Raw genomic sequence first — 16,540 nt, forward strand, 5'->3', positions numbered from 1 at the left:
CTGTGGGATAAAAGATGCTGTGGCCCATGAGGACCAGGGTCGGATGGGAGCAGTGCCTGTGCACGCTGCTCCTCGGGCCCTTCTTGGCTTCTGACCCTTTGGTGGGTTTTTAAGAATAGCAATGGAAAAGAGATGTCCGTTTCCTTTATGTCCAGACTTTGCAAACTTCACAAAATCAGATGAGGAGTCTGAGTCCCCATCATTCCCAGCTGCCACAGCTAGTGACAACAAGAGAAGCTGGTTATCACAGCACACGTGTCCTCATGAGTGCTGGGCTAGAGGTTCAAACTGGGCTGTCACATGGTGAAGGTGGAGGTGTCACAAGAGCTGGGTTGTCACACAGAATTTGGGGAGACCTGTTTTCCTGCCTTCTCCAGTTTCTAGAAGAAATGCTGCCTAGGCTTGTGGCCTCTTCCTCCACCTTCTAAGACATATTATTGTGTATGTGTTTTTTGGGGGGTTTTTTTGGATTTTTTTTTTTTTTTTTTTTTTTTTTTTGGTTTTTCGAGACAGGGTTTCTCTGTGGCTTTGGAGCCTATCCTGGCACTCGCTCTGGCCTCAAACTCACAGACATCCGCCTGCCTCTGCCTCTGCCTCTGCCTCTGCCTCTGCCTCCCAAGTGCTGGGATTAAAGGCATGCACCACCAATGCCCAGCTATGTATGTGTTTATGGGAGTTTACTGCATGCATGTATGTACCCCATTGCGTACTTGGTGTTCTTAGTAGCTAAGAGGGCATTGGGTCCCTGGAGCTTAAGTTCCAGGCAGTTTAAGAGTCTCCATGTGGGTGCTAGGAACTGAACCTGTGTGCCCTGAAGGAGCATCAAGTGCTCTAACCCTGAACCTGCCCACAGCCCCGTCTTGCTCTGTCTTTAAAGCCAGTTGCTCATTATCTGCAATTCTACCCCTAACACAAAGCATATAAACACAAACATCATGGATATATACATGTGCTTGTGAACACAGGAAAACACATATCAACACAGTTCACACACTCAAACAAACATACATGGACACACCATAAACAGTCACATACATAGACACATATTTATGTGATTACACTGTCTCAGGTAAGATTTCCATTATTGTGATAAAATACCTTGAGCAAAAACAAGTTGGGGGCTGGGTGTTGGTGGCACACACCTTTAATCCCAGCACTCCAGAGGCTGAGGCAGGCGGAGCTCTGTGAGTTTGAGACCAGCCTGGTCTACAGATTGAGAGTTCTAGGATAGACTCCAAAGCTACAGAGAAACCCTGTCTTGAAAACCAAAAAATAAAATAAAATAAAAAACAAAACAAAAAGAAAAAAGAAAGAAAGAAAGCAGGCTGAGCAAGCTATGAAGAGCAAGCCAGTAAGCAATACCCTCCATGGCCTCTCCATCAGCTCCTGCCTCCAGGTTCCTTCCCTGTGTGAGATCCTATCCTGACTTCCTTCAGTGATAGACTATGATGTGGAAGTGTAAGCCAAATAAACCCTTTTCTCCCAACAATTTTTTTGTTATAGAATCCAGAACCACCAGCCCAGGGATGGCCGCATTCACAATGGACTGGTTCCTCCCACATTGATCACTAATTAAGGAAATGCCCCACAGGCCAATCTGGTGGAGGAATTTTCTAAATTGGGAGTCTTCCCAAATGACTCTAGTTTGTGTTGACAAAACACTAGCCAAAAATGTATACAAACATAAACATAGACATGCAAACATACAAATAAACACAGAAATGCACATTTACACACTGTGACAAACACATAAATGCAAGCATATAGATATAAGCATATGAACACATAAACACACATAGATGCCACACATAGACCTGCAGGCAGTCGCACAGCACACACGCAGGCCTGAGTCCCCTGCTGATGCTACTGTCTCCCTCCCACATGGACCCGGTCAGGACACCGAGCTGAACATCTGGCTTCTCAAGGTTCTTAATTTATTGTTACTTTCTGGATTTGTATTAGAGTTTAAATTTACAGTGAGTGTTGAGGAAAGAAAGACATGAGGGTCAGGTTAAAGGGGAAACTCAATGGAAACAGTGAAGTATGAGGATTCACAGACAGAGCCACACACAGAAACAGACACAGACACAGACACAGAGTCACACACAGACACAGACACAGAGACACACACAGACACAGAGACAGAGTCACACACAGACACAGACACAGAGACACACACAGACACAGACACAGAGACACACACAGACACAGAACCACACACAGACACAGACACAGAGACACACACAGACACAGAACCACACACAGACACAGACACAGAGTCACACACAGACACAGACACAGAGTCACACACAGACACAGACACAGAGACACATACAGACACAGACACAGAGACAGAGTCACACACAGACACAGAGTCACACACAGACACAGACACAGAGACACACACAGACACAGACACAGAGCCACATACAGACACAGACACAGAGTCACACACAGACACAGACACAGACACAGAGCCACACACAGACACAGAGTCACACACAGACACAGACACAGAGCCACACACAGACACAGACACAGAGCCACACACAGACACAGACACAGAGCCACACACAGACACAGACACAGAGCCACACACAGACACAGACACAGAGCCACATACAGACACAGACACAGAGTCACACACAGACACAGACACAGACACAGAGCCACACACAGAGCCACACACAGACACAGACACAGAGCCACACACAGACACAGACACAGACACAGAGTCACACACAGACACAGACACAGAGCCACACACAGACACAGACACAGAGTCACACACAGACACAGACACAGACACAGACACAGACACAGACACAGACACAGACACAGCCACAGACACAGACACAGACACAGAGTCACACACAGACACAGACACAGAGACACACACAGACACAGACACAGAGACACACACAGAGTCACACACAGACAGACACAGACACAGAGCCACACTCTGCCTGACATGGAGCCTGAAGACCTGAGTTTCATCCTCCGTCCCTACAAGGTGGAAGAGAACCAATTCCTTCTAGTTGTCGTCTGACCTCAACAAGAATGCTGTAAAGAAAGTGAAAGGAAAAAAAAGTCATTCGTGGCCAGGAGTAGTCCAGATAACCAGGGCTCTGAGGTTTTCAACATGATGGATGCTTTCTGGTGGGATGTGTTCCCTCCCGTAGGCCCCAGGTGCATTGTATACCACAAATATTAGAGCTGATGTTGCAGAGACAGCTCAGCTGGTAAGACCACTTGCTGTACAACCATTAGGACCTGAGTTCAAATCCCCAGCACTCATATAAAAAGTTGGGCATGGCTACCTTCATATACCCATAACCCCTATGCTTCGGGGCAAAGCGGGAGGTCTCTGGGAATTGCTTGGCAACCTAGCTTCAGGTGCTGTGATCGATTCCGTCTCAAGGGATTAGGCAGAGTGGCCTAGGAGACCGACCTTCCTCCTCTGCCCTCCGTGTGTTTGTGTGTGTGTGTGTGTGTGTGTGTGTGTGTGTGTGCGCGCGCGCGCGCGTGTATGTGTGTGTTGATCTTGGGTGTTTTGTTCGTAGAATGGGATGGAATGCGCTCAGCCCAAGAGCTGTGTGCCCAGACCTTTGCGTGTGTTGTGTGCTCCCACTGACCCAGGCTCTGGAAAGTTTTCCCCTTTTACACATTTTTATCAAAGGTGTTAAGTGGCAAGTTACCGTCCTCAATGACATTTTCTTCATCATTAATGATGCTGAGCAACTTCTCATGGGCTCACTGGCTCTTGGATTTCATGTCTTTTCTTCTTTTTTTTCAGATGTTTTGTCTTTTTCCTTTTCTTTATCTTTTTTATTGAGCTATGCATTTCCCCCACTCCCTTTTTCCTTTTTATTTATTCTTCTCTCAGACAATTCATCCTGACCACAGCCTCCCCTCTGCATCCTGTTCTGTCATGTTCAGCTGGTATCACTGGGGGGCCTGCTCCTTTGTGAAGGGACACTGAGGACTACTTGGATTTAATTTCTGTTTACATCTTTTGCATTTAAGATTTTCTTTGTATATCTAAGCATGTTGATTCTTAAGGGTTCTTTATGTATTCAGGTAAGGAAGCCTTACCAGATACCATGATTTGCAAGTGCCTTCTAGTTCTTTTGTTTTTCCCTTTGTGGTCTTTTGAAGTGTGGAGGAAACTTGGCTTTGATAAGGTTCATTTTATTGCTTTCCCCCTCGATGGCTACCACAAAGCTTTTCTGGTTTTCCTCTGTACACTCTTTACTGTTAGCTCTTTGTTGATTCTCATGTTGGCAGAGAAGTAGGATTGTAAGCCAAGCGTGACTGTTTGCTTTCGTATATGAACATCCTTTCCCGGTTGCAGGGAACTACTCAGGAGACACGTGCTGAAAACGAATGATCATAATGTAAAATCTTGTCTGTGGACCGGTCTGTATGCTGTTACACACACATGTGCGAGCACATGCGCGCACACACACACACACATACACAAGCACACATGTGCACACACATTCATGAACACATGCACACACTTGCACACCCATACACTTGTGCACGAGCAAACATGCATACATGGAGGTAGGGTTGGATGAATCTGAATCTGATTGGCTGCTGTGAAGCAGGGGGTTGATCCCTATGCCTGATCCAAAGGCTGCTCTGGGGGACATGTGTGGCTCCTGAAGGTACTTCGGTGCCTCACCCACTCTGTCCTGCACAGGGCACCTTGGTGTACACCCTTCAGGAGGTGAAGCCTACTATTTTCCTGGGGGTGCCTCGTGTCTGGGAAAAGATGCAGGAGAACATCAAGGAAAATATATACAAGTCCTCCGGTCTGAGGAAGAAGGTGTTCACATGGGCGAAGATGCTCGGCTTGAAAGTCAACACCAAGCGGATGCTGGGGTAGGCACAGTGTCCTGTAGTGGGTGTGAGGGAACACAGAGGAGGCTCTGCCCTCTGAAGCCAGGTCTCCTTGATGATGTCATTCTTAGGAAGCAAGACGTCCCCATGAACTACCGCATGGCCAAGGCTCTTGTGTTCACAAAGATCAGAAACTCCCTGGGCCTGGACAACTGCCACTCCTTCTTCAGTGGGACTGCGCCCCTCTCCCAGGACATCTTAGAGTTCTTCCTCAGTTTGGACATCCCCATTGGTGAGATCTACGGGTTGAGTGAGTGCTCTGGACCACACTCAGTCTCCTCCAATAACAGCTACAAGATTTTGAGGTACCAGTCTGCTGCAGCCTCCAGGACCCCCAGTGTCATGGCATGAGGCATAGAGGAGGTGGTGACTGCTGGCTAAGACACATCCTGAGCCTGAGGGTCCCATTCTCCAGCCTCCCAGCCTAGGGCCTCTGGCTTATCACACAACCTTCTGGGAAGGGCACTTGTTCTGGAGCCATCTATCATGTGTGACTTTTCCTGGGGAAACCTGAATGAATGTGTGTTTACACCAGACAGAGCACCAAAAATACCAAAGAAACACTTCCTATCCAGTGTACTTACACACTTATGGGGGTGATTTATAGACTGTGGGTCACAGGTCACTGACAGGAATGTGTGTAGACTCAAAGGGAACACATCACCTACAAATCCATGGCAGCCTGGGCCACACCTCAGGAAAGCTGCATCCAAAGCTCCTGAACATTTGACAGGCAGCTCCGAGCATCTTCCCCAGGACTGTTACTGTTTATGGAACCTGGGGCTGGGCTCTGAGGCCTTATAAGTTTCAGGACCTTCTCAAGACTTGTGAGTTTCCATTACTTCCTGCGTTTTAAGAAGCCTCCTTCTGTGCAGGGCAGGGGTGGTGCACACCTTTAGACCCAGCACTTGGGAGGCAGAGGCAGAGGCAGAGGCAGGTGGATCTCTGTGAGTTGGAGACCAGCCTGGTCTACAAGAGATTGTTCCAGGACAGCCTCCAAAGCTACACAGAGAAACCCTGTCTCAAAAAACCAAACAACAAACAAACAAAAAACAAAAAACAAACAAATAAATAAATAAAATAAATAAGCCTCCTTATAGGAGGCCATGTTACAGTCCCTGGCAAGAGATTGCTGCCTGACACAGTTTCCCTCCCAGTGTCACTTAAGTGTTCTGTGACCTCAGGACCCCATTGTTCTCCAGCTCAGGCATCTCTATTGTTCTTCTGTGGCTTCTGCACAGCTTAGCTCACCAGGTCAGAGGGTTGAGCCACAGTGGTCCTGACACCTGTACACTGAGGGGCCCCTCTACCATGGAGGCTGACCTCTTCCAAAATCCTTCGGTTAGTCTCCTGACCCTGCTCACGCCACCGTATTGTAGGTCTGGCTTTCTGCTTTTGCATGAGGTTTGCTAGCATACAGAATGCAACTGAGGGACCAAAATAACAATAACAATGATAAAAGCAAAGCAGGAGAAGAAAGGAATGGAGGAGCAGGAATGACTAGGAACTGATGGTGTCCTTGGACTGCAGACACACCCTCAAGGTCTACCTCAGCCCACCCATGACCACATCATGCCGTTTTACCAGGACACTAGTTGCTCTGTTAGCTGGACTGAGGAGGAGCCTCCTGTGTCCGCCTCCTAGCACGAGGATGGCAGCATATGGCACAGTGCACACAGTGCATTTCTATGAGCCAGTGGATGCAAAATGCTGCCTCAGTTTCCCTTCCATGCCTCTCCTCATAAGTTTGAAAGCGGCTCCCCACATATTCCCTCTCTGAGGAGATTCCAACTTGTAACATTTTATGCCGCTGTCCTGGCTGTCACATGGCTGTTGTCCCCAGTGTTCTCATAGGGGAAGTGGCTCATTGCCATCCTAGAGTCTCCAGGGGTTTCTTTTCTCCACATAAGTGGATGTAGAAACAACTTCCAGTCTTGTGGGGTTTTCAGATGCAGTGAACATGGAGAACCTGAGCGCTGGGAGAGAGGAGCCTGAGTTCAGCTGGGACAGCCTAGGAACATCAGGACTCTAGGCTGCTGGCACCGGAGGACCCAGACTGGGGTCCACACCACCCTGTCTCTGACAGGCTTTCCCCGATCATGTCCCCACAGCTGTGGCAGGATCTTGAATGGCTGCCAGAACATGCTGTACCAGCAGAACAAAGACGGTGTGGGTGAAATCTGCATCTGGGGCCGGCACGTCTTCATGGGCTACCTGGACATGGAGGACGCTACGCTGGAAGTGCTGGATGATGACGGCTGGCTGCACTCTGGGGACTTGGGTCGCATGGACAACCAAGATTTCCTATATATCACCGGCCGAATCAAAGGTACCAGGCACATTTAGGGCAAAGAGTACTAGGTGTATTAGGTAGGGGAACTGGCAGGAATTTGGGGGTGTCCAGGCTGCCAGGGGTATAGGCAGTGGCATGGGGGGTGTTAGGGTGTCAGATACTAGGGGCACGAAGGAAAGCAGCATTCCCAGATCATCAGGATCCGCCCCTATCGTACTGGGAGCAAGTTGCTCTAGACTTGAGACCTGTGCCCCTGGAGTGAGACTGCAGCTGGCTTTGCTGAGCAGTAGAAGAGTCAGCCAGGAGAGGCCAAGAAGTTTCAGAGAAGCTTCAGAGAGACTGTAGGGCAGCCCTGTCATCACAGCCCTTGGGAGGCTGGGACAGGAGAATCGCAGCCTGGTGCTATCCCAGGCTGCACAGTGAGGTCAAAACAACCTTACAAAAAATTCCAATGAGCTCTGTCCCCACGATGAACACCCAAATCAGAAGCACCTTAAGGAGGGAAGGGTTTATTCAGCTCACAACTCAGGCCATACTCCATCATCCAGGGAGTCAAGACAGGAAGTCAGGGCAGGAATCTGGAGGCAGGAGCTGATGCGGAGACCATGGAGAATACTGCTGATTGGCTTGTTCAGCTTGTTTTCCTATAGAACCCAGGACAACCAGCCTAGGGATGGCCTTACTCACAGTGGGCTGGGCCCTCCCCCTTTGATCACTGATTGAGAAAATGACCCACAGGCCAATCAGATAGAGACATATTCTGGTTCATGTCCGTCTTCCCAGGAGACCCTGGCTTGACAAGTTGACAAAAACCAACAGGACAGATTCTGTCCGTGTGAGGTTCTGAGAACTTAGATGTTGGGAGAGAAGCGGGAGTGGATGGGGACTTGGAGTGCCCAAAACGAAGCCACAGCAACCTTTGCCCTGGTCCCAGGTGGGTGGGGCCCTGTTCCAAGCTGGGCTCTCGTTCCAGAGTTCCTGATCACTGCTGGCGGTGAGAACGTGTCCCCCGTCCCCATCGAGTCCCTGGTGAAGGAGAGGATCCCCATTATCAGCAACGCCATGTTGGTGGGCGACAAGGCCAAGTTCCTGAGCATGCTGCTGACGCTGAAGGTAATCTGGAGCCACTCCAGCTCCCAGGGCAGGGGTGGGGGCTGCAGGTGGCTGGGGCTCAGGCTGGGGGAGGGGGGGCGGAGCGGCTGCAGGCTCTGCTTTTTGGTCTGGGTTGGGGTTGGGGATGACTGGGGAACATGCATGGTGACAGGTTGTCCTGGGGCAGAGTGAGACAGACCAGATGAGCGGAGAGCCCCTGGACAAGCTGAGCTTGGAAGCCGTGAACTTCTGCCGGGCGCTGGGTAGCAAGGCAGTCACCGTGTCGGACATAGTGAAGCAGCGAGACCCTATGGTCTACACAGCCATCCAGTGTGGCATAGACATGGTGAATCAGGAAGCGGCCTCTGATGGGCAGAGAATTCGGAAGTGGCTCATCTTAGACAAAGACTTTTCTATCTACGGTGGAGAGCTAGGTGAGTTTCCTGGCTTTGGAGGGTGACTCTGGTCCGTACCCTTCTCTGTGGAATTAGGTCTGTAAGACCAGCTAGGATCTGGGACATTGCCACCCTTACCAACTGCATTGAGCTCCTGACTGGCCTCCCTGTGCTGCCTCTTCCTTAGGACAGACACATTCGTGCTCTGGAGCTAACACCAGAACTCCTCACTGGGCTGGAGAGGCAGCTCAATGGTTAGAGCACTTTCTCTCCCTCACCCCCTACCCCACCCCAAACTCAGGACCGAATTCAGATCCCAACTAAGTCGGGAATCTCACAGTCATCTGTAATTCCAGCTACAGGGGATCGGATACCCAATTTTGGCCTCTTTACACAATGTACCCTAATGCATACACCAATGCACACACAGGCTCCACATATAGGCACATCATTAAAAATAAATCTTGAAGAAAAAAAAAACTTTATTATGGGCAGAACACTCACTACCATGAGTCTAAGTGGACATCTCATAATGCCCTCTCACTGACAGCAGGAGCAGACACCAGGCCAGCCCTGGGACCCTATCCCCGGTTGCCCATGACAAGTGCCGTCCTTTCTCCACAGGGCAGACATCAAAACTCCGGAGATGCATCATAAGCCAGAAATACAAAACTCAAATCGATTCCATGTACTTGTGACTGCTGTGGCAGGGCTTCCTCTATGTCCTCACGGTGAGACCAGATAGCCTGCCTTTGCTGGGCTGGGTAGTGACGGGTGATGGCAATGTGCCCTGCCCTTTCTGTCCTTATGATACAGTCTTCCCGGCCAGGACCAGCCTTTCTCATGGATCCCCACTTATCTGTTTATTTGATCTTGGTACAATGTGTACATGAGTGCCGTGGTCAGAGAGCAATCTTGGGTGTCACCTTGCTTGTTGCCTCCAATACGCCAAGTCCTCCAGTCTCAGTAGCCCATCACCTTCTGGATTTTCCTGGCCCCACTTCCATCTCCCATCTCAAGGAGCACTGCTGGGTCTAAAGACCTAAACTTAGGGCTTCACATCTGTGTGGTGCCCACTGATGGCCTGTGCCCGTCTGCATGCAGGCATGAATCCCTTTGGTCCCTACTTTCCATGGCTTTTGTTCAGAGGTCTGGGCTCTAGAAATTCTGACTCACTACACCTGCGATCCACACTCTCCCCTCTCCATACACAGGGAGCATGGGGGAGTGGGGGGGGGGGAGCTGAGCACAGGCACAGCACCCATAGTCACTCTCAGTCAGCTGTCACCCTGTCATGAGACTAGCCAGCCCGCCTGTGTGGCCTGAGGAGCAGACCTCCCAGGAAGGGTCACCACAGCTGGCCACCAGCCCAGCTCCAGCCCCATGCATAGACAGGGCTGTGTGTATGAGTGTATTTTGAGATAGGGTCTCTCATTGGCCTGGAATTTTCCAAGTAGGCTAGGCTGGCCAGAGAGCCATTGTGCTGGGATATAAGTGTGCACTACAGGTAGCTAGATCCTTTCCTTACCCTTCTCTCCCTCCCCTCTCCCTCCACTGCCTCACCTGTCCCGTCCCTTTCTCCCCTCTTCCCAGCTCCCTCCTTTCTTTACACAGGTGCTGGGATTTGAACTCAGGCCCTCATGTTTGTTGAGATAGCACTTTTTTTTTTTTTTTTTTTTTTTTTGGTTTTTGGAGACAGGGTTTCTCTGTGGCTTTGGAGGCTGTCCTGGAACTAGCTCTTGTAGACCAGGCTGGTCTCCAACTCACAGAGATCCTCCTGCCTCTGCCTCCTGAGTGCTGGGATTAAAGGCGTGCGCCACCAACGCCCAGCAAGAGAGACAGCACTTTACCCTCCGAGCCACCTCATCTCCTCAGCCCTTTCACCTTTTCTTAAGGACACTGGTCAGATTGGATTAGAGCTCACCCCATGCTTCTCGTTTTAGTGCTCTAACAGCCCCAGTTTCCAAGTAAGGTTAGCATGAGGCTTGGGGCTCAGGCTGCATGGTTGGCCCACAGCTTCTCAGCCCTTCAATTTGCTTTCCAGCCAGTGCACAGTGCCTCTAGGCAGCACAGGGCACAGGCTGCAGGGTGCAGCCCCAGCTGTGTGGTGGACGTGTACCCCCCCCCCCGAGAATTACAGCACAGCAGCCAGACACGGGTGGCCTGTGCCCATCTACATGCAGGCATGAATCCCTTCACTTTGGAAGGTTCAGCCTAAAAGTCTAACAGCCTAACTGATGTCAGTATTCGTAAAAGTGTATGAGAGAGAGATGCTGGCCAGAGGAGGGCGTCAGGTGCCCTGCTCGTTCTCTGATACTATCCCCTTGAGACTGAACCTGAACTAGGTTGATGGCCTACACTGCTGGGTTCTGGGGGTTCAAATTCAGGTCCTGATGCCTGTGCAATACTCTTATCCACTAAGCCATCTCCCTAGCCCAACACTAAACTTTAACTGCATGCGTGGTTCATGTGGCTGTCCTAGCAGGGTGTCCCTGTAACTCTCAGGGACTCTTGGTGGATGCATATTCCCTCCAAGCCATCCACTGCCCTACCAGGGACCTCACAGACTAACCCAGGTCCCTCCTCTCCAGCCCCACACAGGTAGACCTCATCTCAGTGATTGACTCCTCGGCCCAGGGAGACCCCTCCCAAGTGGAAGAAGCCAGACCACCTGCTGCTCTGTTGGTCCTGCCTCAGCTTCCACAGCAGGAGGCCCAGGATAGAGACATGGAGCTGACAGACCTTCTGGGCATGAGAGGAGTGGCAGTGTGGCTGGGCTGCAACAGGCTCTTCCTCCCCTAGGACTTTGTATTAGAAAGAAAATGCTTCAGAGGTGTGAAGAACTGGACCCCAAAACACCTTCCCGGGAGCAACATGGAAACCTCTCAAATAAGTTGTAGTCAGGCACAGCACAGCCTTGGGGCCTCATTCTTTCCAGGTGCAAATACCACCCGCCTGCCCAGTGTGGAAGACAGCTGTAGGTTCAAATTCTGGCAAGCCATGTGTGCTCATCCTCTGGAGAATTGGCATATTGGTTGCCTTGGCTCCTTGTGTGGTGATTTTGTCATCTGGTGTGTGTGTGTGTGTGTGTGTGTGTGTGTGTGTGTGTGTGTGTGTGTGTGTGTGTGTGTGTGTGTGTGTGTGTGTGTGTAGGCTGGAAGTCAGGTCCCTTGCCCTGGGGCTCTCCACTGCAGTGTCTGAGATAGAGTCCCTCATTCTCCATTCAGTTAGACTGTCTGCCACCAAGGCCCCGAGCATACCCGTCTCTGCACCACTGGTTGGGTCAGAGACACTAATCTCCAGGCCCACCTTTTTACAGGGTTGCCAGGGATTTGAACTCAAGGCCCTCATGCTTGGACAACAAGCACCTCACTTCGTGAGCCATCTTCTTGGCCCCTGCAGGTTTGACTCCTGGCATTCCCTCCTCAGAGATGAGTCTCTGTGGTAATGAACTCAGCAGCATGTAGAAGGCAGATGTTTATCCCTCGATCGTCCAAAACCTTCAGGACACCAGAGCCCATGCAGTGAGACAGCCCTCCCTTTCTGTGACAAAATGCCCAAGGCAAACAGCTTAGACAGAGGGATGGCTCTGTTGGGAAGTGTGCATTGTACTAGCTAGCATGAGAGCCTGAGCTAGACTCCCTGGAACCTCCTTAGGGGACCCTTGCAGTCCAGCGCTGGGGAATGGTAGCAGCAGGCCTAATGAGTGACTCGGTGTCAGACTGCTCTAAAGTAGATTGGCCCTAAGAGTTGGCACTTGCCTTTAATCCCAGCACTTGGGAGGCAGAGGCAAGTGGGTTTCTGTGAGTTCAAGGCCAGCCTGGTCTACAGAGATAGTTCCAGGTCAGACAGGGCTACATAGAGAAACCCTGTCTTGAAAAACAAAACAAAATAAAAAAATAAATAAAAAGGAAAAGAAAGAAACCTGCTCCAGATTAACCCTGATGTCAAGTCCACTGGGTTTGGGCCCTGGGCAATGGGCTTTGAAGGGATAGAAGTGCAGCCACAGTGGCTTATGCCTGTCATCTAGCAGGCTACTACCTCAGCCACTGTAGTACTGGGGTCACAGAGATCTGTAATAAGTATGGATTCAGTTAGATTTTTATTCTTTCAAGACAGGGTCTCATGTACCCCAGGCTGGCCTCCAAATCGCTACATAGCAGAGGAAGACTTGGAACTGGCCCTTCTGCATCCTCTTCCCTGAGTGCTAAGATGGCTTTTGAGGGCCAGACTCAGCTTATGGGGCTCTGGGGACAGAGGCAGTTTCATGAATACTACACAAGTGCTCTTAACAGCTGAGCCACACACCCCGGGTATTTTTGTTGTTTCTCTTTTCTTAGGACAGTGTCTTGCTATGTTACCCAGGCTAGCCTTGTTACCTTGTTACCCTCCTGCCTGAGCCTTCCAAGTACTGAGATGACAGATCTGTGCCTCCACCCTTGGCTTGAGTGTCTATTACAAGTTACCTGGTCTCTGGTAGTTTTGTTTTCATTTGTTTGAGACATAGTCTCAGGTAGCCCAGGTTGACCTAGAACATGGTATGTAGCCAAGGCTGACCCTGAATTCTGGATCCTCCTGCCTTTACCTCGTAAGTGCTGGGATGGCTGATGTAGGCCACCATGCCTACCCCACCCCCATCTCTTTCTCCCTTGTTCCTATTTTCTCTTCCAGTTGCTCTCGGTTCTCCATCTTTCTTCTGTGTACCTCCCCACCGTCCGTCCTTCCTAGTCTCATTTCCAGTCAGCAGGGATGTGCCCATTTTTCCTTATTTCTTCCCCAGGTTGCCTGGACGGGTTTAAGGATGTCCATGGCTGGGAGGGTCTTTGTTTCTGGTGTGCTCAAAACATGTCCACCTGCCGCCATCACCACAGCCTCCTCTGTCAATGAGTCAAGTCACAGAGAAATGTGGGGACTGATGGAGAAGCAGCCACGGCCACCAAGGGAGAGGCTATGTCAAGCCTCCCAGGTGCCGAATGTCCATTTGTGGATCCACACAAAGCTCACTCCGGGAGCTCTGTCCTCATTGTGTTTTCCTCTCAGGGAGTCACAGGCTCCCACTTGTGTGTGGAGGAAGAATGTTCAGAAACCTCTGCTTTGGGGTCATGTGTCATGTGTTCTGACCTTGCACAGGCAATGAGACCAGACTACCTCACATTTGAATCGGCAAGAAACCACCCCTTAGAAGCTGTGGGCATCAATGTGGCCGCTCAACCTGGGCATCTTAATGAGAAAGAAGTAGAAAGACAGCAGAGTGCAAGGACCCTATCATTTTCTGTTGCTGTAAAAAAACATCTAAGGCTGAGGAACATAAAGTTCAATTAGCTCGAATTTAAGATCCTGTTGATTAAAATCCCCTCGTCACCCAAGAGTCACATGGCAAACATGAAAGGATGGAAGCAGAAAGAGACAACTGGCCTGGGCTAGCCTTGGACCTGGAGATCCTGCCTCAGTCTCCCCAGTGCTATTGTGACAAGCATGCCTCACCGCCAGGCCTTAGCTTGGAGCCCACTGTTTCTGCTATGCTGGATGGCCAGGAGCCCCCAGGATCCACTGCCACCACCCGCAGTGCTGGGTCACAGGGCAGTGTTGCTTCTCTGGACTTTACCCATGAGCGCTAGGATGGGGCGCTTGTGTTCACTGAGTGTACTGCCCACTAGGTCATCTCCAAACTCCTAAATTCCACAGTTTTCTTTTGCTTTTTTGGGTGGGACAGTGGTCTATGTAGAACAGGTTGGCCTTGAACTCACAGCGATCTGCCTCCTAATTATAAAGAGTTGGTCCCACAATCATGCTTTTTTTTCTTTTTTGGTTTTTGGAGACAGGGTTTCCCTGTGTCTTTGGAGGCTGTCCTGGAACTAGCTCTGGTAGACCAGTCTGGTCTCGAACTCAGAGATCTGCCTGTCTCTCCCTCCCGAGTGCTGGGATTAAAGGCGTGCACCACCACCGCCTGGCCACAATCATGATTTTAAAGGTCAGCTGTGAGCAGTGGGGGACAGATCTCAGATCCACACAGCCACCACAGCAGCATGAGCATTTTGCTTAATATTTGGGGGTGTTGGCTCAAGCACACCAAGACTCTCTGATCCAGGAAAGAACTTTGGGATGAAACAGCTGGCTTGGTACTAGAAGACATTGTAAGGACATTTGTGGATTCATTGATTATGTACTGGGGCACAGGGAGAGATTGGAGGACGACGTATGTAAGTCACCTCCCTCCAGCACGAGAGTCCCAGGGATGGAACTCAGTTCTTTTTTGTTGTTGTTTGTTGTTGTTGTTTTTCAAGGCAGGGATTCTCTGTGTAGCTTTGGAGACTATCTTGACACTTGCTCTGGAGACAAGGCTGGCCTCGAACTCACAGAGATCCGCCTGCCTCTGCCTCCCGGGTGCTAGGATTAAAGGCGTGCACCACCAACGCCCGGCAAGGAACTCAGTTCTTCAAGCTTGCAACAATCACTTTCACCTGCTGAGCCATCTTGTTGGTCCCTAAAAGAATTTTATTTATTTATTTATTTATTTATTTATTTATTTATTTATTTTGGTTTTTCGAGACAGAGACAGGGTTTCTCTGTGGCTTTGGAGGCTGTCCTGGAACTAGCTTTTGTAGACCAGGCTGGTCTCAAACTCACAGAGATCTGCCTACCTTTGCCTCCCCAGTGCTGGGATTAAAGTTGTGAGCCACCACCACCCAGCAAGAATTTCTTTTTTAGCCGGGCGTTGGTGGCACATGCCTTTAATCCCAGCACTCGGGAGATAGAAGGCATATTTCTGAGTTCAAGGTCAGTATGCTCTACAGAGAGAGTTCCAGGACAACCCAAGCTACACAGAGAGACCCTGTCTCAACCCCCCACCAAAGATGTTAAACATGAGGGCTAAGAGACACCCCCCACCCCCGCTAGCATTCGGGTGCCAGGTGCTCTGGGGAGCCTTGGCTCTGAGTCTTCACAGGATCTGGGTGGATTCTGAGTTCACAGGGGGAAGTGTCCGTCGCCCCAACCCCACCCCCAGACACTGGGGCATCCACATGAGAACAACCAATAAAAACACCTGGCTCCCAGCTGCAGTCTGGTAAGACATCTTTACTTACCAAAGGTCTTGCTGAGGTTCTCAGAAATTGTGCAGGCTGACCAGGGAAAAGGGACCCTGCCCAAGGCCACATACATTCAGGACTTCAGCCTGCACCACTGTTAGCTTGACATGAAGTACGGACTCAGGGAAGGAGGGCTGGTGGGAGTGTGAGGATGGCAAACATAATGACCTGAGTTGACCCGTGGGACACAGGAGGTAAAAGGTGAAAAGTGACACCTGCAAGTTGGCATCTATATGTGTGTCCTGACATGCATGTATGGCACCCTAAAGGAAGAAATGCAAAAGAAATAAAATCTATGTAAGAAATGCACTGTCTCAAGCTAGTGAGAGGCTCAGGACTCTGAGAGACCCCTCTTTCCTTCCCTCCCTCCCTCAAGTGTTCCACATTTTTCTGTGCTGCCTGGGCACCACTTCCCAGAGTCCCCTTGCCGAGGACCGGGCTTCCATCTCATAGACCCTTGGGGACACACTCCTTAATCTCCAAAGCAGGGTGACTACTGAAGGGCTGCAGTTGGTAGAAGCGCGGATTCTCGTTCTTTCCTGCACAGCGATTTGCCTGCAAGAGTTTTTACAGGTGAGTTTGTGGGCACTGGGGGGCTCAGGAGGGCGGGCAGCCAACAACCCGGTGCCATGGCCCTAGGCTTCCACTTCCTCAAGATATATTTATTTTGGAAACTTCAGTCCAGGGACAGGGTCTATGATCCCGCTCAGGGTCTGACTGAAGGATTTCACTTGTGTTATCCCAGCAGCAGGGGGCCATGGCAG

At 50.4% G+C, this 16,540-nt stretch overlaps 1 protein-coding gene across 1 annotated transcript in view; it reads left to right on the forward strand.

Moving 5' to 3' along the window:
- Positions 1-9,386, forward strand: part of Acsbg2 (acyl-CoA synthetase bubblegum family member 2) — a 30,511-nt gene extending 21,125 nt beyond the window's left edge. The window contains exons 8-13 of the mRNA XM_027416969.2: positions 4,709-4,890; positions 4,980-5,213; positions 7,020-7,237; positions 8,175-8,314; positions 8,481-8,727; positions 9,313-9,386. Of these exons, the coding sequence (XP_027272770.2) occupies positions 4,709-4,890; positions 4,980-5,213; positions 7,020-7,237; positions 8,175-8,314; positions 8,481-8,727; positions 9,313-9,386 (1,095 nt within the window). The remainder of the gene's footprint in view (positions 1-4,708; positions 4,891-4,979; positions 5,214-7,019; positions 7,238-8,174; positions 8,315-8,480; positions 8,728-9,312) is intronic.
- The last annotated feature ends 7,154 nt before the right edge of the window (positions 9,387-16,540 follow it).

The sequence above is a fragment of the Cricetulus griseus genome, chromosome 5, assembly GCF_003668045.3.
Source record: "Cricetulus griseus strain 17A/GY chromosome 5, alternate assembly CriGri-PICRH-1.0, whole genome shotgun sequence".
Taxonomy (NCBI): Eukaryota; Metazoa; Chordata; class Mammalia; order Rodentia; family Cricetidae; genus Cricetulus; species Cricetulus griseus.